The sequence below is a fragment of the Marmota marmota genome, unplaced genomic scaffold (assembly GCF_001458135.2).
Source record: "Marmota marmota marmota unplaced genomic scaffold, marMar, whole genome shotgun sequence".
NCBI lineage: Eukaryota > Metazoa > Chordata > Mammalia > Rodentia > Sciuridae > Marmota > Marmota marmota.
Window position 1 is genome coordinate 42924151 of NW_025999977.1, and position 22874 is coordinate 42947024.

Genomic DNA, 22874 nt, shown 5'->3' on the forward strand with positions numbered 1-22874 from the left:
TTTTCTTTCAAGGAGGCACTGGATCTTGGTACAATTTCAAGATTCAGGATGCGAGACTCTTTGCATGGATGGCAATACTAGGAAACCTCCCTTGGTGTAGCAGTCTATTAAATCTGAACTCCTTTCCTGCAGTGAGCAATCCCACCTGGCAGTCTACCTTCTCTTCCTGGGAAGTCTCGCATGGGTGTCCATGGCATAGTAAATAGGTATGTGCAAAAGGTTCGAGGATGTATCCAGCCAATGGAGGAAGGCAGGGAGGCTACCCTGACTGGGCTTTAGGGTGAGAAACGAACGTTTTTCATGAAAACGTGTTCTTAGGCTGATGGTTGGAGTTGTCATGTGGCTCTGGCACAGTTTAAAAAAAAAGTCCCAGGCACAGGAATGATATAGTGGGAAGCTGGCTTTGAGGCTTTTAGATGCACCAGTGTAATAAGAAGATAACTTACACTAAAGGAGTGGCCTCACAGTCTGTTCAGAGTGTGTGCACGCCCTTTCCACTTTGACCTCCAGTTGTCCTTTACTGTTGGCTTCCTAGCTCCCTACATGGCCTTGCTAAGGAGCCCGACTTTCTAATCATCAAAATCTGCATGAAAGTCTAAGAGAACCCAGACTGCTGACATCTGAAACGAAGATCAGGCCTAGGCAGAGGTTTCATGTCACTGTGGCAAAGATAATGGCACACAAAGATTGCGTTGGCTTCCAAGTCTAGATCTATAAATATATTTATTATAATATAACAAGAACTTAACAATAAACATATACTATGTACAATACCATTACAGAGAACCCTGTTTTATATCATTCACAGAAATAGCCAGTTTTGCTCCAGTGTGATAGATGAGGAGAGAAACGGAATTTCAGTGTCATTCGTGTGGAGTCTGTTGACCGCTAGCACCTCCCTTGGAGGCAGACGCACACCAATGCTAACATTAGCCCTGCCCCAGGCAGTTAGGAATTTGTGCTCCAGTCCTTGGGTTCACACTTGCACCCTGTTTGACATAAATACTTTAAATGACATACAATGTATGTAGTTTTGTGCTTATTACTTTTTAAAATAATAAATAATATTAAAAACTGCATAACGAAGCTCGGTATCTTGTCCAAGTGGGAGCCACGCTTGTAGTGCTGGAAGTTGATGCCCGACATTGGAACTGGAATTTTGTGTCATCACATACGGAAGATGGAAAGCATGTCTTCTTTCTCCTTATAAAAGTTCTTATGATGACGTGATGGCAAGCTGACCTCCCAGATAGAAAAATGGTAAATGTGTATTTGGTACCAACTTCAACTAAACAGCGCGGTGGCAGCGGCAGCCTTCTTCCTGCCCTGGAATGGAAACTGATGACCGGGAGAGGTTTGAGGGTCTAAGGACTAGCGGGAAGGCCTTCTTTTGAGCCTCGGAGTGACTCCCCACCATCTGGCTTCCCTTTTCTCGGGTTAATACGTGACAAGAAGAGTGATTCTGCTCGTGCCCCTGGGCCTCGGCTGTCATGGCTCGTCTTAAGAAGGCTGTCCCCATCCTGAGAGCTCTTGTGGCAGGTGCCTTAATATATAGCTATAATATCAAAAATAGTCTCCTGTGCTTTGTAGACATTTGTTCTCCCTCCCTCCCTCCATCCCTTCCCCCAGCCTGGGTCCCCAGCTTTACCTCATGGAGGGAGCTGGACTGGTGTCAGGAACCACATCCTTCTGGAACTGACCCTTCTTCCTCAGTCAGTGCCTCGATGAGGCACAGTCTTTACGGGGCTGTCTGGGAGTTACTTTTTCCAAAAATAAAGTGGGGGCATGGCCCACCCCAGGAGAGATCCTCTATTCTGCACATAGAAAAATGAGAGCAAATGCCCCCCTCTGGCACTACCTACAAAGAGCTTTGGGAATTCCCACATCCTCCCTCTTGTGGCCTCCTCTTTCTCTCAGTACTTAAAAATAGCCTTTTGTTTATCAAGAAAATGCCTTGGAAATCTAAATACTTCATATTGTTTAGGAGAAAGCTAGCACAGCCACCTTGTCCTTCTCCAGCAAAAACATGGTAGAAAAACCCATGAAGGACAGACGGCTCTCCCCAGCAGTCCCTGTGGCTGCCATCCCTGGCTCTGCACAGGCAGCTGGACTTCTCTTCGGTCCCAGTGGGGACTAGCAGCCTCCTAGGCCTCGTGCTGCACAGTCCTGTCCCTCATTTTCTCTCGGCCACTGAAAGTGTAGATTGGTTAAAAAACAAAAGTAGGAATCAAAGTGATAAGGACACTTTGATCTTATTCCAAAAGAGCCTGATGCCTAATATTGTCATAGGATAACTGATCTAGGGTGGTTTAGGGATCAAGCTTGCTCTGTAGGAAGGAAAAAAACAGCTTCTCCCTCCCAGTTGAAAAATATGTGAAACTATTGCACCGGGCAGAGCGAGCGCCCCCATTCAGAGCAAGCGCCTCCCCAGGAACCAGCAAGCCCTGGCTTTTTCCAGGTTCCTGCAGCCTGGAGCGCTGTGCCCCATTCACCCAATAGGCGAGGATGATTTTCTACATTCAATGTAGAGAATATTCAAAAATGTTTAGCGCAGTGAGTTCCTTGATTTTGTTTTGTTGGCCTCTTATTGATGTTGCTGAAAAATTATCATTGGGTATATCATTTGCCTCACCAGAGTTGTCCACAGTTTTGTCACGGGCGCTCAGCTGATGTCAGCCGCTTTGAATATATTTCTTTATCACGACACAGCCATGTCTGAACACAGGGCAGGGCATGTGGGGTAGGAGGGTCCAGGTGTTGGTTGCAGGCTCATAGGCTTCCATGTTGCCCAGGGCGGGCCCCTCACTGCTCACGATGCCTCCAGTTGCATAAATCTTGCCATCAAGCACCACGGCGCTGTCAGAGGGGAGCGGGTAAAGAATTAGCTTCCAACTTGGACCTGGAGATAAGACTCCAGACACTGAGTCTGTTGCTGGCTGCCTGCACCCTCTGGCAAAGTTTGTCTCTGCCTTCTGACCTGGGCTGGCACAAAACGCCTCTCCTTCAGGGACAACCAGGACATCCTGCTACACCTCCCTCCAAGCATGGAGGTGTTCATGTTCACTAGCCTCCTTCCCAGCACTGCCAGTTGACTAATGAGCCTGGGAGAGGAGCTGTCTCTTTATAGGTGCTCCGCTCAGGTCGCTGAGCCTTTATTGAGCATCTTCTTGTGTTGTGCACACAGAATCTTCCTGCTGCTTGGATCAGGTTAGAGTTAAGGGCCTGATCTAATTTAACACTAGGCACGTGACTGGGAATCCTGCCTCTTGTCTTTGAACCTCCAGAGAGGCATAGGGATCATGTATGTGACTACAGCATCCTCCCAAGAAGCCACTTGTCCCTGCAAAGCTCTGGCAGGCAGTTTTAGGGGATGGGGGACCTCACCTTTCACTAGGAAAAAGATGGCCTCCATGCCTCTAGGAGACATTTCATTTCTAATTTCAGCTGGAGCTTCAGGCTGGGGCTTCTGAGCCAGGGGCTGCTATGGCTGCCCTTGGATGCTCCACACCCTACTCCAGCCCTGACATCTGTCTCTCTGCTCTGGGTAGGAGATTCCTTTGGCATTGGAATGGTGATAAATCTTGTGGTCACACCTCTCCTCTCGTCCCCCATCTCTCTCCTCCTCCCTCACAACACCCGTTGAGCCTCTTACCTGCAGAACTGGCGAGAGTGATTCATGTTTGGGCCTGCCTTGATGTTCCCTTTGTCTGGGTCGTAGATGGTGGTGGCTCTGGCATAAGCCCCACCCAGGATGAACACCAAGCCATTGAGGGTGACAGCAGGTGCATACTTGTTGTCTGTGAAGACAGCAGGTCAGGCAGGTCATTTCATCCAACCCTTCCTCCCCTTTTTTTCCCAGCAGATGCCCCCTGTCCCCCCGGGAAGGAGCTAGAAAGACTTCCTGAGGACAGGCCTGAGCCAGGCACACCTGGAATCATGACCAGATTGCCCTTCTCCAGGTGCTGGGACCCCTGGCTGCTCCTGGGCTTGGGGAGAACCCACCCCTGCCCCCCTCAGACCTGAGTCTGCACAGCTATTGGGCTCAGCCTGACTCTAGGCCTGTACATTGAGATGGACTAAGTCAGTGAGGTGGAGACCCCACACTGGCCTGGGTTGAGGAGACTGCTGGTCCGCACCTATCATCGGGGATTCGATGAAGCTCCATGTGTTGCTCTGTGGAACGTAGGACTGGAGGACACCCGCAGCCCGACCTGCCTCGTTCACCCCGCCGAACACGTAGATCTTGCCTCCGCACACCGTGGCCGCTGCCGAATGTACTGCCTTGGGCAGAGGGGCCACCGCCTCCCACTGGTTGGTGATGGTGTCATACCTGTAGTGAGAAGAAAGGAGAAGGGGCTTGTGCAAGGTGGGGGTCATAGCCACCTGCTTCCTGCCTGCAGCATCACCAGTGTAACCTGAGCCTGCGACAGGGCTCTGGGATGAGTCCCTTGAGACCTCCCAGGGTCACTCCAAACTGGCACTCTTGGCCTCCTCTGGAGCCTCAGTGGACCTCTTCTCTGCCTGCCCAACCTCTCTGCAGACTCCTACCTCTGCTCACTGGGGGCTACTGGCCGTGGCCGGCCAGCCTGCGCTATCCAGCTTGGTCCTGCCTTTCCCTGTGGCAGTCCTGCCCTGAGCATCTGCTGTGTCAGCAGGACGGCAAGTGGCATGAGGTGAGGGGCCAGAGCGCATGCAGCAGGGACACCCAGCCGGTGTTCAGGTGGAGTTGGGCCTCCTGCAATTGTGATTCTGGGGTGTGCCTGGAAGGGGGATCGAGCTCCAACTGGGGGGAAGGAGCACGTGTGGATGGGCTCAAGAAACAGTGCAGGTGAAGGGAGAGGAGTGGACACATGGCATTTGGGAGCATTTGTCAGGTAGTGGCTGGAGTTTGGGGTAGATTAAAAGGCCATTTGTGCCAGACTCAGGGATTGTTTGGGCTTTATCTAGAGGGTAGTGGGAAGCCCTGATGTTTAAGCAAGGAAATAACACGATCAAACCTAGACTCAGGATCGCTGCGGCTGCAGGGTGGAGAGTGAACCTCAGCGAGGAGGCTGGGAGGAGGAAGACTGGCTAGACGGGTGTGTTACAGGAAGCTTGGTGAGAAGTGACAGTGGCCTGGGTCAAGAGCTAACAAGAGCTTAAGGAAACACGAGCAGGAGAGGTTGGAGAGAGGGTAGGATCACTGTCAGGATGCCAGGGCCCAGGACGACACAGGGTCTGTGCCTCGGAAAACTGGACAGAGGTGGCAATACTGGCAGGACAAAACTGAGGTTGGGGAAGGAAGTGATTTCAGTTTTAACTGAAAAGAATTTAAAGTATTTGTGGGCCACAGGTTAGGATGTCATGTGGCCAGTTGGGTATATGGGTCTGGATTGAATAAGCACCTTTGGGATCACTGGTGAAAGTGGAAACCGGAACTAAGGAGTGTCCTGCAGCAGCGTGAGTGGGTGCAAGACCGAGGACATGCTCTGGGTAGGGGGTTGGCCATGAAGAGGAGAGCTGAGAGGAGCCCTCAGAAGGGCAGCTGGGGTATCAACAGCCAGTGGTGTGCAATAAGAGGTAATGGGCTTTGGGTGTGGAGGGTGGGATGAGAGGACACAAAGTCTCAGGCAGGTCCCTGGTGTCCTGTGGTCAAGGGTGGGCATCTAGGCGGAATGAGAGGTATAGAAGCAGTTGTGTGTGGCTAAGTGGTAGAGCCAGCGGGTGTAGACCACTCTGGAGGAAACTTAGCTGGGAAGAGGCGGGGAGAGAGTGGCACCAGAAAGGAATATGGAGTGGAGAGGGGGTTCTGTCAGTGGACCGCAATTAATGTTTACCAACCACTTCTCTGTGGAAAAAGTCTTGGCATGTAGCACTTGCTGATTTCTGTGATGTGAATCTCAAGCTACCCATGGGACAGCAGAGTAGGGAAAAGACAGACTGGCCACCACGGTCCAGACTCTCTTCCATACGGAGGTACCACTGCACAAAGAACCTCAAGAGTGGACAGCAGTGGATAATTAGGAAGCGATGAGTTTGGAGTAGGGATCACCTTTCTTCTTTATATATAATTGAATGTGTATATAACTTAATTTGCAATAATAGCTGGGATTGACAACTAGTGCAGTTTCTGAAGTTTTAACAATTGACTCTCAATTGAACCAGCTCCAGCACACCACAGGTTTTGTTTTAATTTTGGAGACAAGGTTTGGTTGTGTTTACATGCTGACAGGAAGGAGCCCAACTGGATAAGGAAAAATTAAATATGCAGCTGGTCCTCCATATCTGTTCATTCCACATCCACGGATTCAACCAACTGTAGATAGAAAACATTTGAAAAGAAATTGTGTCTGTCCTAAGCATGTACAGACATTTTTTCCTTGTCACTCCCTAAACAGTACAGTATAGCAACTATTTACATAGCATTTACATTGTATTGGTATGATAAGTAATGATTCAATTATTTAAAGTATATGGGAGGATATATGTAAATTATATGCAAAGACTATGCCATTTATATAAGGGGCTTGAGCATCTTCAGATGTGAATACTCTGCAGGGGCCCTAGAACCAATCCTCTGTGGGTACCAAGGGACAACTGTATAAGAAAGAGAGAGGAAGCTGGGTGTGATGGTGTGTGCCTTTAGTCCCAGCACTCAGGAGGTGGGAGGGTTGCTTAAGCCCAGGAATTCAAGTTCATGGCCAGAGCTGATGATGTAAGGCTTCTAGTAGATCTGGCAAATGCAGACTGAATGCAGAAAGGGCAGGAAAGAGGGAGGCGTGATGGTACAAGTGCCACACATCTATAGGAGTGAGGGCAGGAAAACACGAGATCTCGACTGATGGCTCTGTTTTCTCTGGGAAGCAGGAATCAGAGAGGGAGAGTGGTGTGTGGGTCAGAACTTTGAGGAGAGAGGTGTGGAGGAAAAATGCCTGCTCTTGAGATGGGGGACATGGCTAGCCAGGGACACCTAACAAGACTGCCTCACAGCATCTAGCTCTGGTGGAGCTGGCCTCAGTGTGTGGCAGAGCTAGTCCACAGGGCATGGGATTTTCCCCACCAGCCCCAGGGGAGGTGTGGAGAAGGCAAAGAGCTGGCTGAGCCCATCTGCCAGACACCTGCCGTAGTAGCAAAGGATGGAGAAGTGAGGGAACATGAGCTCAAGACAGGGACACACGGGCAGGGAACAGCTGCTGAGAAGGGCAGAACCGGGAGTAAGCAGCCTTGCCAAGGGATGGGATCTTCGAGGTCTTTCTTCAAGGGACAGCTTCTTTCCCCCATCAGGGTCACTGTCAAGTGTTCCCTGGGGGCTGACGGCCCTCACAAGGCTTTTGTCTGACTCCTGCTGTTCCAGCACTAACTCCAGACCTTCCAGTGGGGTGGCATCTACCACTCACCATGCTGTCCACTGCTCCATGTGTGCCTGGGTCCAAGGTGGGGCCCAGTGTCAGCTTCCTGCAGCACTAGAGTTGGTTTTTCCTGTATACTTTCCTGGGAAGCACACTGTGCCCACTTTCCCTGTGAGCCTCCTTTGGAGAGGACCTATAATGTGGTCAGAGCTCAGTGCCCCAGGAAGAGGGTCTTGCGTGGCATGGGCCTCTGGCTCCGAGAGTAAGGGAGGGGACAGCCACATGGCCTATAGCACTGGGCTTGGTTGGATTTGAGAAGAGACTGAAGTATCTTAAAGGGCGATGGATGATATGTGGCTAATAGGCAGTGAAGTAAGTGTCTTTTTGGACAGTGTCAGAAGTTCAGATATCTATTTTTTAAGCCAATATGGCAGAGATCCAAAGAACTCCTGCAGAAGGAGCTGGGAGACAGAGGAAGATTATGTGGTTGTTAGTCCTCAGTCTTTCAGTATAATGGCACATTCCGACAAACACAAATTTCCTGAGAGCTTGTTATTCCAGGTGGCTGATTGCCAAGCCATGAGCCCTCCCGTCAGCTCAATCTGTCAGCTTCCTGCTTGAGAAGGATATGCTAATGACATGCAAATGACCCCGCCGAGTGAGGCGCTCCACTATCATTTATCCAGTAACCACAGCTACTGCAATATATTACTATAAAATATCAGACCCAGTTATTTATATAATGATGTAACACAGCTTTGTCTATGGCACTGTTGTTTTAATCTATAATTATATAATCTTGCTCTATTCCTGTAATACAGTAATGTAATATAATTATAATGCAACATATATCTCATTCATTATCAATATAATAGCAATTTGTACCATTAGTGCTTCCTGGGGAACAAAGCACTCTCATGTCTGTCCCCATTACACTGACCTTCCTATCACCCTGAATTCTCATCATTGCCACCATGTAGCACAGAAAATGACTGACCCAAAGGGGCTACGCTCCTTGGGAAGCAGTAGGTGTCCCTATCCCTGCATCTGCCACCCACCTTACATGCACACCACCCAGTGGTCTTCAAGTATGCATCCTGTCCCTGCAAGGACAGCTGACTGATCCTTGTGGGCTGAGGAAGAGCTCAGCACCCCTTGGGGCTTCCTCTTGAACTGGACTGCTCCTCTACCCACCGGAGGCTCCCAAGGTGGGCTTACTCACATGGTGCTGAGCTGATGTTTCTCATCCATCAGGAAGGCTCAGTCCCCCTCCTCACCCCAAAGGCTTGTACAGTCAAACTGTCCCCCAACTCCCTTTAGAGAAGAGCTCCAGGGCCAGAGAGAAGTGGAGCTTGTCTCTACCTCTTAGTCAGAGCGTTTGATCCTCGAACAGATTCCCGTATTTATCAACAAGTATAAGTTTGCAAAATGAGTAACCAGTGACTTAGGAGATTAAAAATAGCTGACAAAAGCGAGCAAGGCAGGGAAACGGATCCAGCTCAGTTTACTCCTCCATAGAGAATGTCTCCTTCTTCATGTGTTTATTACTGGGTGACAAATGATTGTAAGCTGATGCTTCTGGAAGGCTTGGGTCGCAATGAAGGCCCCAGCGTCAAGGCTGGTCCACGTCCAACAGCAGTATTAATACCCCATGACCACGTAGGGATTCCCTATTATCTTCAAATCAATGACGATTAAGTGTCGTTACTGAGCCATCTCTGGGCTCCACTTGGGGGAGTTAAAAGCCCGCAATGAACATTCAGAGCCTGTCTCACTCTGAAACCATTGTGGCTGTAACATTTGTCAAATGTCCAATTAGCCACCAAAGGGGGGAATATATGAATTGGGGGGTATGTGTGGCTCCACAGGCAAAAGCTGTCACATGGGAAGGTGTGCTTTGTGGTGTGACTGATGGCGTGGGCCGGGGTGGTGGCCAGACTGCAGGAGGGATATGGGGGAAGGACTCTGATGAACTTCACTGTGACCTCCTGGATTATAATTTGGGGCCAGGTCAGCCTTACTTGTCACTCTCTGGGGCACTGGCTTCTCCAAAAGCAGGACGGGCCTTCCGGTTCTTGTGCTGACTCACGAAGCTCCCCCCAGGTGTCTGTTCTCCGTGAGAGCAGTCTCCCTGACTCTGAGGAAAGGAGCTTAGTATTTCCCCCAGAGAAGCGCCCACCTTTGTCCCTTGTTCCTTTACCTGACCCTACATAAGTGCCTGGGGAGGAAATCAAATTGGAACTTCCAGCAGAGGGCAGGCTAACACACACATGAGTCTGGGCTCACTGGCTTACATTTTATTCTGGAGAATTCTAGAAGGTTGGCCAGACTGTGCCCCCAAATCACTCAGTTTATGTGTAGTGACCCTTCATTGCTACAGATTTCTGGGATGTGTGGGGTGGAGGGAGGCAGGGAGCTTCCTAGTGTGTGACCCCTGTTTGGCAGGGACAAGGAGGCACTGTCACCGGAATGTCCCAGTTTTGGCTATTGGTCCCAGCTTTGCCCCTGAATTCCAGCCAATCTCTGGGCTGGTGCTTGTAGTCCAGGGAGTCCCCTGACTGTCTGGACAGTATAGCCAAGCTCATCCCGTGCCTTTTTGTGACTGGGTCTTAGGTGTTCATCTTGTCTAAATGGGATACCCATAGGAGTGCCCCGCAGATGTCTTTCTGCCTGTTTCTAGCTCATATCCTGTGTCCTCTACCACCATTGTTTGAAGAGCCTGGGATGGTGGCCTCTGGACAGTCCAGGCTGCAGAACACTGCCATTGGGTGGGTATTGGTGGCTTTCAGTGACTGAGAGAATGCCCCTGCTGGACTGTGGCCTCCTCACCTCTCCACGTGGTCCACGTTGCCTGCCACGCCAAGTCCCCCAAGGGTGTAAATCTTCCCATCGTAGACAAGGCTATTGTGCCGACAGCGTGGGATGGTCATTCTGGAGACGAGGTTCCAGTTATCAAGCAAGGACATGTAGCACCAAACATCAGCCAGCGTCACCCCTGATTCCATCCCACCTGTAGGCAGCACGGGGGTACAGAGAGCACGCAGGGGCTAAGGAAGGGCCCCAGGTCCACCGGCCCACTCCCAGGGTCAGAGGGAGAAGGCTTCACCTGCAAAGTGGACATCTGTGGGCCTTGGCCTCCCTCAGCCCTGCCATGTGGGCAGAGGTCAGCCCATGTCCAGTCCCCACCCGAGCCCTGAGGGGCCTCACCTGAGAGGTAGATGTTGTCCCCGGCACTCACTACACTGAAGAACTCGCGGTCATAGAAAGGCAGCGAGGCCAAGGGGTACCACTTGTTGTTCTGCGGGTTCCAGCAGGTGACAGCCACCAGTGAGCGCTGGGTCATCCCCACCATCTGACGGCCCCCAACCAAAACGATGACCTCGGCCACACCTGCAGGGACATGGATGGGCACCCTTGGGACACATCCTGACGTCATCACCATCTGTGCCTGGCTTCTCTCTGGGGGACCACCCAGAGCCGGCTGACCCCACAGCACCTGCTGCTGGTGGGGGTGGGGGCCCGGGCGTGTCCCTCCATACCTGCTGAGAGGCGGGGCCGTGTCCGGGGCGTCTGCATCTCCTGGCGGGCGTGGGGCAACATGTGGTAGCGTTTGGCTTCATTGACCAGGTCCCGGCAGGCTTCTGAAGACTTGATCAGCTCCTCGTTGTCCACCACGTTGAGCAGGTAGCTGGGGTGGATGAAGGGGAGGCGGACAGCGGCCAGGAGCTCGGCTGCGTACTGCAGGGTGAGGGAGACACGGATCAGACTCCCAGGAGGGAGCCACCTCCTGTAAGTCGTAAGGAGAGGAAGGAAACAAGAGGTGTGGAGTCCCCCAAAGCAGATAATTCCAGTCGGTGTGTGGCGTAGAAGTGCAGGCACTGCCCTGTCCAGCCTAGACAGAGACCAAGGGACCCAGCGGCAGAGGCAGCGGCCTGGTGGCTGCAGCTGGCCCATGGTGGACCCTCCATGCATGTCATCAGCTCCTTGTTTCCACACACACCAGGTCATGGGCCCTGCTGCTCACCAGGCCGCCCAGGGCTGAAACCAGGAGGCAAGAGCTCCAAAGAGGAGTGAGTGTGGCAGGGACTTGGGAGCGAGTGCGAGAACCCAGAACTGCTTAAGGGAGAAGCAACTGTCAGGCAACTGAGCTGGCATCTCCCCAGCAACAGAACTCTCATGGTGTTGCCTCATCTCAAATCTGCTCTTGGACCCTCTCCCCTGTGCTAAAGGCTTTTCTGGACTGACTTGGATCTCCCCTGCTGTCTGGCAAACTGCTCGCCTCCACTTTGTTTCAGTCAATGAATAACTAGTGACCACTTGGTGTCACACATTAAGCTCACTACTGGGGACTCGGAGATCTGGAGACCCCATCACTGACTTCAAGGTGTCCACAGTTTAACTGGGTGCAGTTACATAAAAGGCACTGCAGAAAAGGTGCCTGAGTGGGGGTAAGGCTGCCATGGGCACAGGAGTGAGAGGTGTCATGGAGCAGATGGTATCTGGGCTGGGTATGCAAGGATTGGTGACCTCTGCCAGGTGGAAGGTGGAAGGAGGCAGACTTTCAAAGCCCATAGAGGCATGGGAGAGTGAAAGGGAGTGGTGCATTCGGGAAGTAACAGGGGTTTGTTCTTGGTGGATGTAAAAGGCTTTTGTTGAGCTGTGAGTGTGGGGAGCAGTGAGCCTGCAGAGGTTCTCAGAGGCGGTCCTGTGTGACCTCACCCTGGCCAGACCGTGTATATTCTCCTGCAAGTTGATGTGGGACTAATGAAGAATTTTAAAGTGAGAGAGGATGTGATCCAATTTGCTCTTTAGCACACAGTCTGTACGGTGGAAAACGGATTTGGAAGGAGCAAGACGGAGGCAGGGAAATCACTGCGGAGATGATCACACCAATCCTGGTGAGATGCGGTTGCTGTGGGGAGAGGGGAAATCATCCACCGAAGAGGGAGGAAGGAGGCAGAATTGAGCACCAAGTGGTCAATGAATGGACAGTGTGGGAGGGACCCAGGCCCTGTCTCTGGCCGTGAGCAGGACTGAAATAAGGAACATGGGAAGAGGTGTGGGATTTGGACCTGGTGAGTGAGATGGGCTTGGGGACACCCTGCTTCAAATGCCCAGTAGGTGACTGCAGACAAATGTCTGAAGTACAGGAAAGAGCTCTGGGCAAAGGACAGACTGGGGAGTTGTAGCAAATTGTGGCAGTCACGTTATTAGCTGCTCAACCTAACTTCTTTCCTGTAAAAATAAATCTTGCTCCCTCCCTACCTGATCAGTCCATGGAGCTCATTCTCCTAGGCTCCGTGACTGGATGGGTGTGGGGGAAAATCATCCCTGTCCACCCAATACACCCCGTCCATCCCTCTTGTCCTTGTCCTTCTTCTTGTTCCCAGTGAAATGTCACAGACCTTCTCATCTGCCACTCAACCTCAGCTTCTTCTGGGGTGTGGCTTCCCTCTTGTTCTTCTTGCTTGGGCCCTCACTTCTGGGCCACTGTGCCACCTGCTGTTCTCTGGGTGCCTCCTGAACACTCCTGAGAGCTTCCTGAAGCTGCGCCGACACCTTGGTTCCTCATCCATGAGAACCAAAGCAATTCCCTCTGAGCAGGACCTCCAGCCAGGGCTTTATGGGGTGTGCATAGACCCAGTGGCTCCTTGTGACTTGGGGCCTACTCTGGAGACACGGCGTCCTTCCCTTGCTCCCCAGACTAGCCTTGTTTCTTCCAGCTGTTCCCTCTGAGGGCCTTATATTCTCTCCTGTCATGCATGCAGTGGTCTCCCATCTCTTGTGTGGGTACCAATTGGTCTATCTAGGTGCTTTCCACCCACTTAATCACCAGAGCATGGCTGGGTGCTCCTCCTGTTGAGTTTGATCTCCTGGGAGGCCCAAGCACCCTGCTCAGGCTTCCACTTCTCCCTGAGGCCCTGTGGGCGGCCTGGGTCTCCTTCAAGGTGGAATGGCAGTTCTGAAGGACCCTCTGATGACTCATGTTCATCTCTAAACCTTTCTTTCTCTGCGGCTGGTATGTGTGCGGGAGAAGGACAGGGCCAACCTTAATCTTCTGGCTCACTTCCACCCCCTGCTGGTCAGGCAGGTGATCCTGGCTCTCACCTTCCTTCCTCCTTGCTGAAGAGCCCCCCAAACCCAGGGAGAAAGTGCAGGGATGGGCAGACCCACCTGTGCACGTGATGCAGGGTCCTTCTTGATCCACTTGATGACCGTCTCGTACACCAGCTCCTCAGCCTTGGTGTTAAGGCTATCATTGGAGACGTAGGCGATGAAGTCGTCCTTGGAGATGCTGAGGATCTCCTCCTGGGCCGCCACCTCAGGGAAGATCTGCAGCGCAAAGGCCTTGGCCATGTGGTAGAGCTCGCTGCACTGCATGGCCTCAGCCATGGCCAGCACACCCAGGCAGTTGCTGGCAGTCAGCTGCTTCTCTGGGGATGAGAGTGCACAACCACTGACCCCGCGGCCCTGGAAACGTTGCCTCTAATTCTCAACCCCATCACTGTGTCTGCCTCTGAGCCCATGTCTCCAGCATCCAGAGTCCCCAGAAGACCGCTTCCTGTGTCCCTGAGCCTTAGATTCATCTCCCAGGTCCTGGCAGGAGGAGCGAGGCTGTGGGGGTGGGGTGACCCTCCTCACTGCGTGTGGAGGGAGGGTCAGGGCTGCGAAGCCTGCCTCTGGCCTGGGCATGGTGTCTTCTGTAACCCTGACAGTATTCCTGAGGTCACAGACTGCTTCCTAAGTCACGGCAGCAGTACCATCCCTCAAACCACCCACCATCTCCCTCACAAGCCACCATTGGGCCTAAGCCTCCCCCAGTTTGACTCCCTAGAATCTGGAGTGAGTCCTTCCTTTTCTTCTGAGATCTGGCTAATGGCTCCTCCAGTCTAGATGTGTCTGGGTCCCAGGAGGCCCATTCTGTGGCTGTGGCTCTTGACCTTTCTAGATTGCTGGGTTCCCCTAGCTGACTTCACCTAACCTGCTCCCATTTGAGTCCAGCCCCTAGCTTTCTCTCTGCATGCCACACCCCAGGCTACAGGTTCTTTGTGGCACTTGTCCTTGTCCCTCCTTCTCCCTGCTCTCAGTTCAGCCAGGCAGCACCAAGCTTCAAAGTGAGCATGCTCTGGGACAGTGGCCAGGGGGAGCCCCTGACACCTAGATGCCTGTCCTGAGCACTGAGGGGACAGTTCAGTTGTCTAGGACTGTCTGGGCATTTGGGGTGGCCCAGGCATTAATACATTTAAGGGAAAGCAAGGGCTTTGTGGCTGCTTTGTTCAGGGCTTAGCGGTCAGGGCAGAGAGGACAGGCCTTCCTCAAGAACAGATTGTTTGCATGGCTTCTTGGATCACTGGTTCTCGCAGGGCCTGTTGGGGGCCAGGGACCTTGTGCTGCTTACAGGAAGTGACACAGAGTGCCCCTCAGTCCCTGTCAGGTTATCCAAAAGCTCATGTGAAAACAGTTTGGCAAAATTCTCCCACATCTAGAGTGATTTTGGGGCACACAGAGTGGTTCCCTCTCAATAATCGCTGATTCTGGGGATTTCTCACATCTGCCCTCTTCGCCCCCAAAGTACGCATGTGCCCCCCTGCGGGCTCACCGAGAAAGGACACACAGACTTTGCAGAAGGTGTGGAACTGGAACTTGCTGGCTGCCTCCAGGAGAGTCTTGGCGTTGGCCGAGTCGATGACCAGGGAGCCCGTGTAGACGAACTCCAGCAGCAGCTCCAGCACGTCAGCCTGCAGATTGGACAGCACCAGCTCCAGCTTCTCCCGGCCGCCCTGGCTGCCATCCTGCACCGACCTAGGCACAGAGACCAGGGTGTCCTCACCTGCCAGCCTGCGGCTAATGCGCCGCTTCCTTACAGGGTCAGATCTCCCTGCATACCTCGGTCACGCCCTTCGTTTTAGGACTCAAAGGACACAGCAAATGACACACCTGAACCTAATGACCTGACACGGGATCTGAAAGAGAAGAGTCTGACCAAAGGCGCCCAAAAGAACAGAAAACCCTGCTTATCACTACTCGGCATGTCCATGCAAAAAAAGATGCAAATCAAAAAGCATGAGCTGTGGATGGGGACGAGGACCAGGACTGGCCTCAAAGGGAAACAATACGTTCAGCCCCTGCTGGCCCTGGCGTCTGCACCAGGCTGACCAGCTCCACCGCCAGCGCCAACACCTAGGTGGCCGCTCGCCAGCTGCAGAGGCTCGGGAGGCTCCTGATTGGCTGGCATCTCAGCCAATCCGGAGGCTCCCTCCGAGAGCCCAAAGACCGGGGCCCCAAGCGGTCCCCGAAGCCCCTCCAACCCCACCGCTTTCCAAAAACATATTGTTTCCTTTTAGGCATGGAAAGGAAGCCCTTCATGACATTGCTTTGAAACTGAAGACGAGACGAGATAGACGGACAGAATGGTTAGAGCTGGGAGGGGGAGAGGGAACAACCAAGGACTTCCGCCACAGACAGCCAGCAGCCATGACCTGGGGCCTGGCCCGGGGCGGGGCCCTCCTGCCACATGGAACACGGGGTCAGAGGTCAGAGTGGCCTGCGTGTAGAGTGTGCATCGGGCTTGTGAACTGGGGGAGCAGGGGAGGGACACAAATATATCAGTATGTTTATATCTGGTGTCTACAGAAATACAAAACCATTGCAAAGGCTCCTAAGGGCGGGCAGCCGCACCCTAAAGCCGGACCTGGAAGGAAACAGATAAGATGAAGCAAAACGACACCGACACAGAGGGAGGCCGGAGGAAGAACACCCCCAACGTTAGGTCAGGAGCAGGTGTCGCAGAGGCCATGGCTCAGCCACCGGTCTTGGCTGCTCTCACCAGGCCAGGTCCTGCCTGGGGCTGTGGCTGGCAATGACTTCTGTGGCCCACCCACTCACTTCCCAGGAGGCCGGGGGTCAAGACTCTTGTGACTGGTCCCTTGGTGCACCTGTGGCTGACGGTGGGGGTGGAGGAGTGTCTGGCAAGAGAGCCGGCTGGCCACAGAGAAGCTGGCGCTGTGAGCCTGGGTGGGTGGGTAGCACTGGCGGGGAGTAAGGGGACCTGGGTACCCTGCTTTGCCATGGACAGGCAGGCAGCCATGGGCCTCTCTTCTGTAAGCCTCAGCCTTCTCTTCTGTAAAACAAGAAGATTGAACTAACATGACAGAGGCTGGGTGACACCCTTCCCACGTGTCCCTTCTCTACCTGACAGTTCCTGCATTTCTACCGCTAGCCCACATTCTCTTAGGTTAGGACTTGAAAACCCAGAGGCGGCCCAGCAGAGAGAAGGTTACACTGCAGCCCTGCTGCCTGAGCCAGTGTCGGGGGGTCCGTCCTAGGGGTCCTGTACTGGGCCCTCCCCATAGAATGGCTCATCGACCAGGGGCCCCAGGGGCCTTTCTGCTTCTGAGCCCTGGGCAAGCCTGGGAAGCTGAGTAGGCAAGGTGCAGGCCACATAGAGAATGGGCAGAGGCCCTCCCACGCCCAGATATACACAGTGACTCCTGAAGTGACTTCTCACACCTAGTCTTCTGCCTTTGGGGTGTATCCCCTGCCTGCTGGCTTCGCGAGGTATAAAAATAGTTGATGATATGCTCACTTGAAATCACAGAACTCCTGACTGCCCCAGGCCTCAGAGGCCATCTGGTCAACTTCTTGCTCCCAGTCTTTGCTGCCTCTGCCTTCATTCCTCCAAGCCATGCCTGGCCTTTCCTCCACCACCCTCCATGTTCTGTGGAGGTCACTCTGGGCCACAGCCCAGCAGGGCTGATGAGGCCAAAGCTCATCTTCTCTCGAGGCCCAGAGTCACTGCTGCCCCACCACTGGCCAGCCCAGCTGTCTGCATATGAATCCCCAGGCAGGAGCTCAACTCAGTGAAGAGCTGGGACTTCAGAATGTGTGCGTGCAACACACACACACACACACACACACACGCACACATGTGACCCTGGCTGACCCAGAGAGGAAGGGCGCTGGGCAGATAAATAGCCCGTGACCCTGAGGCTGGCTGGGATGGGGCTAGCATGACTGCACTGAGTGGCACTGCCTGTGTCACCCACAGTCTGAGCCAGGTATAGGGATTCTGGGACAGGGAGGCAACTGCACAGCTGGGGAGCATCGGGCTTGTAACAGGGAGTGCAGGAGCTGAAGGCTGTCACTGGTACTGTCAGGTGGGGGATCCTGGCCATGGGGTGCATGCCAAGGCTCTGCTCCTATGGAGAGTGGCAGGCCACTGGGCAAAGGATCTGCAGGGAGTGGCTGGAGGCCCCAGGCCGGAAGTGTGGATCATCCCACTCAGCCACAGAGGGTCCCTTTGCAGTGAGGGGGAGGCTTTGTCCACAGCTTAGCTCAAGGCCTGAAGGAGACAAGGCCCAGACAGCGAGGTTTGAGCATCTCCCTGGCACGCACATTATGTCTACACAGGCATTGGTGTGTGGCCCAGAGCTGTCTGTCCCTGGCCCAGGAGAACCCAGGGTGCTGGACACAGCCTTCTTGGCAGAGCTGGGTCCGAGGAAGGGCCAGGAATGCCTAGTTCTAATTAGCAGGATGTTGGAAATCCCACCACTAGCAGTGGACTCCCCTGGAATAGGAGTTGCCCTTTCCAGACCTCGGGGTGGCGTCCCTCATCCACCCTCACACAGCTCAGTGGTCAGATGCTTACGCTTTGCACATTGGAACTGGGAGAGGGAACTGTGGGGCAGTTGTGAGTCGGGGGAGGGGAGATGGGCAGGTGAGGGACACGACTGCTCTGCCCTCTGATGTGATTCCCATCCTGCACCCTGTTCTGAGCTCCAGGGCACAAACACAGAAGGCATGCCCAAGTCGCACTGGGTTCTGGGGACTTCAAGCAGGCCTTGGCTCACCCTTTGAGAGGTGGTGATGGTCTGGCCCCCCTCGTTCAGCTAGCACGAGAGGTGTGAATCCCTCTTCCTGGTATTAGATTGTTAAGCCACTCTTGTCTATTCTACCAGAGAAAGAGGGCTTCTTGGGGGAGGAGGTTCAGGGTGAGCATCGTGGCTGGTAGGTTTATATCTGTTTCTGTACCACTCCACATGTGGGGCCTCGAGCCAGTGTCTGCCCTCCCTTCCCTTGTCACGGCTGGAGAGGGAATGGGAAGACCAGATCCTAGACACAGGGCTTTGGGAAAATCAGCTTAGAAAAATGGCTAATTTGTTTATCCATTTTCATTCAGTATGAAGTGGGAATAGAATTCAAATGTCAAATATGCCAACAGCTTTGTGGGTGAGGATTTCAGTTGCCAGGTTTCAGTTTGCCTGGTTCAGGTCTCTGTCCCCACTCGTGTGTTGCGGGAGCCTTCCTCTGTGGCCATGGCTGGTGCATTTTCTCCCACAGCCCGACCCGGGGAGCGTGCTGGGAAGTGTCGGTGAGGGCAGAAGGAGGGACTCTGCTATTGCTGAAGAATGGTGCCATCCTTTCTGGTCCTCAGAGGATAAATGAAGGACTTCTCCATCATGGGTCAAAAAAGAAAAGCCAGGGCAGATCTGCAGCCTGCTCTTTGGGAGTGAGAAGCCCTAGATCTGGGAGGCCACCCCCAGGCCTGTTCAAGGCTAAAGGAGGGTTGGATTCACAATTTCCCTCCTCATGGTCCAGAGTTAAGGGCTCAGCAACTTGTCCCTCAGGGTTTTTACCCCTAATGTCTCAGGGACTCAGATGAGTCTACAAAGGGACAGGTGGGCAAGCCTAGGGTTCTCATCTTTGCACTGAGCTCCTGACATCTCTCCTCTTGGAGGGTCCCCAGCCTCCACCCTCACTGGGACCTCACCCTAGTCTGTGGGGCCCTGTCTGGGTTTGGATCCATCCATCTGGTCATCTCCCATGCCCCTCAGTTGGACCACTCAGGTGGTCTCCTGGCTGCTGAAGCTGCACCTACCGGATGCTCAGTTGGTCACCTTCCCCAGCTCAGCTCCGACTCTGGTCTGTGGACCTGCCCTCGTTCCTCTGATGCCCCTGACACTTCGCCCTCTCATGTCCAGAAACTTATGCCTGGGAAGCCTCTCCAGGCTGGCCTGCCCACCTCATGACTGTCACCCTAGGGTCAGACTTGGACATCACTTGGCCAACTTCTTTGTTTACAGATGAGAAAGGCTGCAGCCCGAGAGGACATGACTAGCCTGAGGTCATGGGACAATGGCAGAATCAAAGGTAGAACCCAGGTCTCCTAGCTCCCAAAGGGTGCCCTCTGTCCTCCAGTGGCCCGGAACACCTATCCTTTCCCTTTAGGGCTGCTGAGGTGTTCTGCTTCCAGGTGGGCATCCTGTCCCCACTGTCCCTGAGGGCTCCCACCTCAGACCCAGGCCAGGAGGTCAGAGCTAGCATGGGGTCAGGCCTGCCCACTCTAGCAACTTCTGGGGAGGCCATCTCCCCTGTCCCTAGCTCAGGCTCATCTCTGTCCCCACCGTCCTTATCTAGAAGGCTCTTTCTCTCCAAAAAGGTTCCCACCTACCAGGGTCCTCTTCTCTTCTCTGCTGTGTGGCAGAAGCTGGCTTTAACGTGCGGTCTTTGAAGGAAGTGAAAGACACCCCATAACCAGCCCAGGGATGGTACCAGCCTGCCCGCTCTGCGCTCCCCAGCCCATGGAGCAAGGCCAAGGCCCCAGGATGCTCATCTGTGACCCAGAGACCAGATGAGCCAAGAAGGCGCACAAAGACCTCCCTGGCCGGAAGAAGCCACTGGATGTGGCCCTTCACCCCAGACTCGTGCCTCTAGCTCTTGTGCTTGGACAGAGAGAACCCAAGAACTGGGGGCAGGAGACCTAGTTGCCCATGAGACAGGACGTCACAAAGAGCCTGCCCCTGCTGTGTGGCTGAGGGCCAGCGTGGCTGGACAGGCCTCGCATCCCGGGCAGCCCACCCAGATCTACGCCAAAGGACACAAGGGTTGGAAAGGAGATGCCAGCCAGTGTGCCGTCCTGAAACAAAACACAGTCGCTCTGGGGTTAGTTGGCAAGTCCAAGACAGCGTTGGGAAGCAAGCAGAGGTCTGTCCTCCCCCTCTGAGCACTGTCCCGGCTCAGCGTCCGCCCCGGAGAGGCTGCAAGGCAAAATGAGCAGCGGCATTAATCTGCTGATGGGTGAGAGAAACGTGGCGTGACGCTGGGCTGGCCCCGGCTGCTCTCCCTCGCCCAGGAGCTAGGAGGGGCCTGACTTCTTTGCAAGGGTATGAAGCAGACAAGTTTTTAAAAAATCAACATAATGAAAAAGAAACAAAAAACAAAAAAACAAAAAAGATGCTCACGCACCTGTGAAGACTCATCCAGGGAGAAATAGCCGGGAGGGGCCGGGGCCGGGCAAGGGAGGGCAGAGACTGAGAGACCGTGTTTAGGACACACCTGGTCTGTGCTCAGACAGCGCCGGTTTAGGCTCAGTGTGCAGGTAGCAAGACATGCGACGTGGATGAGGCTTCCGCTATAGGTCTCTTCTCCCCTACTCGAGCTGGGCAAAAGCAGCCCCTTGGGCGCCTCATGCTCCCCTGTGGGGATGGTTTGGTCTGGTCGATGTGCTCTCCTGGCATTAAGTTTGCCATCGACAGCAGTGACGATGGATCTGAGGACCCTGAGCTCACCCAGTGGGGGGCAGTGTGTAATGGTCCTTTAAATGGAGTCTATTGTCCTCCTAATCTCAGGGAGGGCTTGTGAGCCACTAGGAGCATGGGATCCTGGGGCAAGGAGGGGAGTTGTCTACTGCTGGCAGGCCCCTGGTGACCAGCAAGGCTGTGTGTGGGGGCTAGGGCAGTGGCTGCTCTGAGGCTGTGTGTGAGAGGACACTGGGAAGGAGGAGGAGAGATGGCTACTGGCTCTGTGACAGGGAGTCACGCTTCAGGAACCTGCAAGAGAGGGGAGGAGAAAAGCGACACAAAAGCGTCCTACAAAGGAACAGACCCGACCACAGCTGGAAGGAAGGCAAACCTTTGAATCAGGTCCTTGAAATACAAGCTGCAGGAAGCTAGAACATTTTGGTGGACTTCAAACTCTCTGCCTTCAACAACAATTTTCAGGTCTGTAAACGCTTTCGCTCTGCGTTGCTGGTTCAATTCCTTCAACATTTCTGCAGAACAGAGAAGACAGACAGGGCCACGTTCCCATTAAGAGTTTTTTTTTTTTAATTTTTAATTTTAAATTAAAATATTTTTTTCAAGAAGTAGAGAAACAGAAAATACTTGATATTGTTTCTTGGCAAGACTGGTTCAACACTGACAGTCAGAAGTCACGAACATATGCGTCAACAAGCAGCCACTGGGAGGGGCTACATAACCAAGGGAATAACAACTTTAAAAAGCAAAACAAAAACAAAAACCCCAAACAAAACAGAACAACAAACAAAAAGAAAAAGAAAAAAACAAACCAAATATGAGTAAAGAAAATCAACCCCAGAAATTGAGTTTGGGGGGAAAGATTCCCATACTGACGATTGGAAACATAGAAAATGCATTATCACAGACGACTTCGTACTATTATTTAACTACGGAACAAGCTCTCCAAATGCCAATGGGTGCCGATGTCTTGGAGACCAAGTAAAGCATGGCATTGTGATGTAAGATGGGCTGGACATGGTTCAAAGGAAAAAAACCACAAAACCTGCAAAAACGGTTTCCCTTCTGTTAGACACTCACAGCTGTGGTGGAGGGTGAGCTTCCTGGGGAGGGATCCCCGAGCAAGCCCACGAGGGCCTGGCAGGCACCTCCGTCCAGTCACACTTAGAGGGACTCTTGGGGGAGGTGAGCAAGCAAGGGACAGGGGCTCTCTGCACCCCCCATTTTCTGGGCCAGCCTCTTAGGACTCCCACTCTTGCTTGGGGGTTCAACGTTGGGAAGCTGGTTTGCAGCCCCTGCAGGTCCCAGGAAGTAGTCTCTGGGTCTTCCCACCCAGGTGTACACCTACCTTTGCCTGGAATCTTGGCCACCTGGGGTTGGCACAGACAGAGCCCAGGCCATGGGCTCCAGACTTGGGGGGTGTTGGAAGCTTCTCCCAGACCCACCCAAGGCTTAGGAGGGAGAAGGAGGGAAGAGCCTGCCGGCTGCCCCATTTGGTTTATTTTATACTTTCTCCTCTGCAAAAGTGAGGGCCTTCAGGTGACCCTCTCCCCACTTGCTTGCCACAGGACCCCTGAACAAAGCCTGACCTTGGCGTGGCTAACAGCTGCTTCAGAGGCCAGATCCTTGGGTCAGAACAACCTAGATGTCATTGTGCAAGCAAACAGGAGATGACGGCCTATGGAAGCCAAGCCCCACTCTACAAGTCCCCCTGCACAGCCCCCAGCCTTCCAGGACAATGCTGAACCCCGTTTTGTACTCAAGAATCTCGCTCTGGTGCGCCTTGCTTCTGTTGCGCCTTGCTTCTGTTGCTGTTCACAGGGGCAAACATTGGCCACCTGTGAGATTTCCCCCTGGGCCCAGTCTGTCCCACATGCCATGAGCTCGCATGTCCCTGGATGAGCCCCTGGGCATCTCTGGGCCTCTGCTTTTACACCTGTGAAGTGGGGACTGAGGCTTCAGCTTCTACCTGCAGAGAGTGGTGAAAATCATGATGGAGCCGCTCCCAGGC

General features: G+C 53.4%; 1 protein-coding gene across 2 annotated transcripts in view; it reads right to left on the reverse strand.

Moving 5' to 3' along the window:
- Positions 1 to 704: 704 nt before the first annotated feature.
- Klhl29 (kelch like family member 29) overlaps positions 705 to 22874 on the reverse strand; it is a 203656-nt gene continuing 181486 nt past the window's right edge. The window contains exons 5-13 of one of the 2 annotated variants that reach the window (XM_048804756.1): positions 21240 to 21378; positions 14929 to 15131; positions 13503 to 13762; positions 10868 to 11066; positions 10536 to 10718; positions 10158 to 10338; positions 4137 to 4330; positions 3653 to 3797; positions 705 to 2856 (exon numbers count right to left, since the gene is read on the reverse strand). In XM_048804756.1, the coding sequence (XP_048660713.1) occupies positions 2673 to 2856; positions 3653 to 3797; positions 4137 to 4330; positions 10158 to 10338; positions 10536 to 10718; positions 10868 to 11066; positions 13503 to 13762; positions 14929 to 15131; positions 21240 to 21378 (1688 nt within the window). In that variant the 3' untranslated portion in view covers positions 705 to 2672. The remainder of the gene's footprint in view (positions 2857 to 3652; positions 3798 to 4136; positions 4331 to 10157; positions 10339 to 10535; positions 10719 to 10867; positions 11067 to 13502; positions 13763 to 14928; positions 15132 to 21239; positions 21379 to 22874) is intronic. The other variant, XM_048804755.1, reaches the window with a different exon arrangement.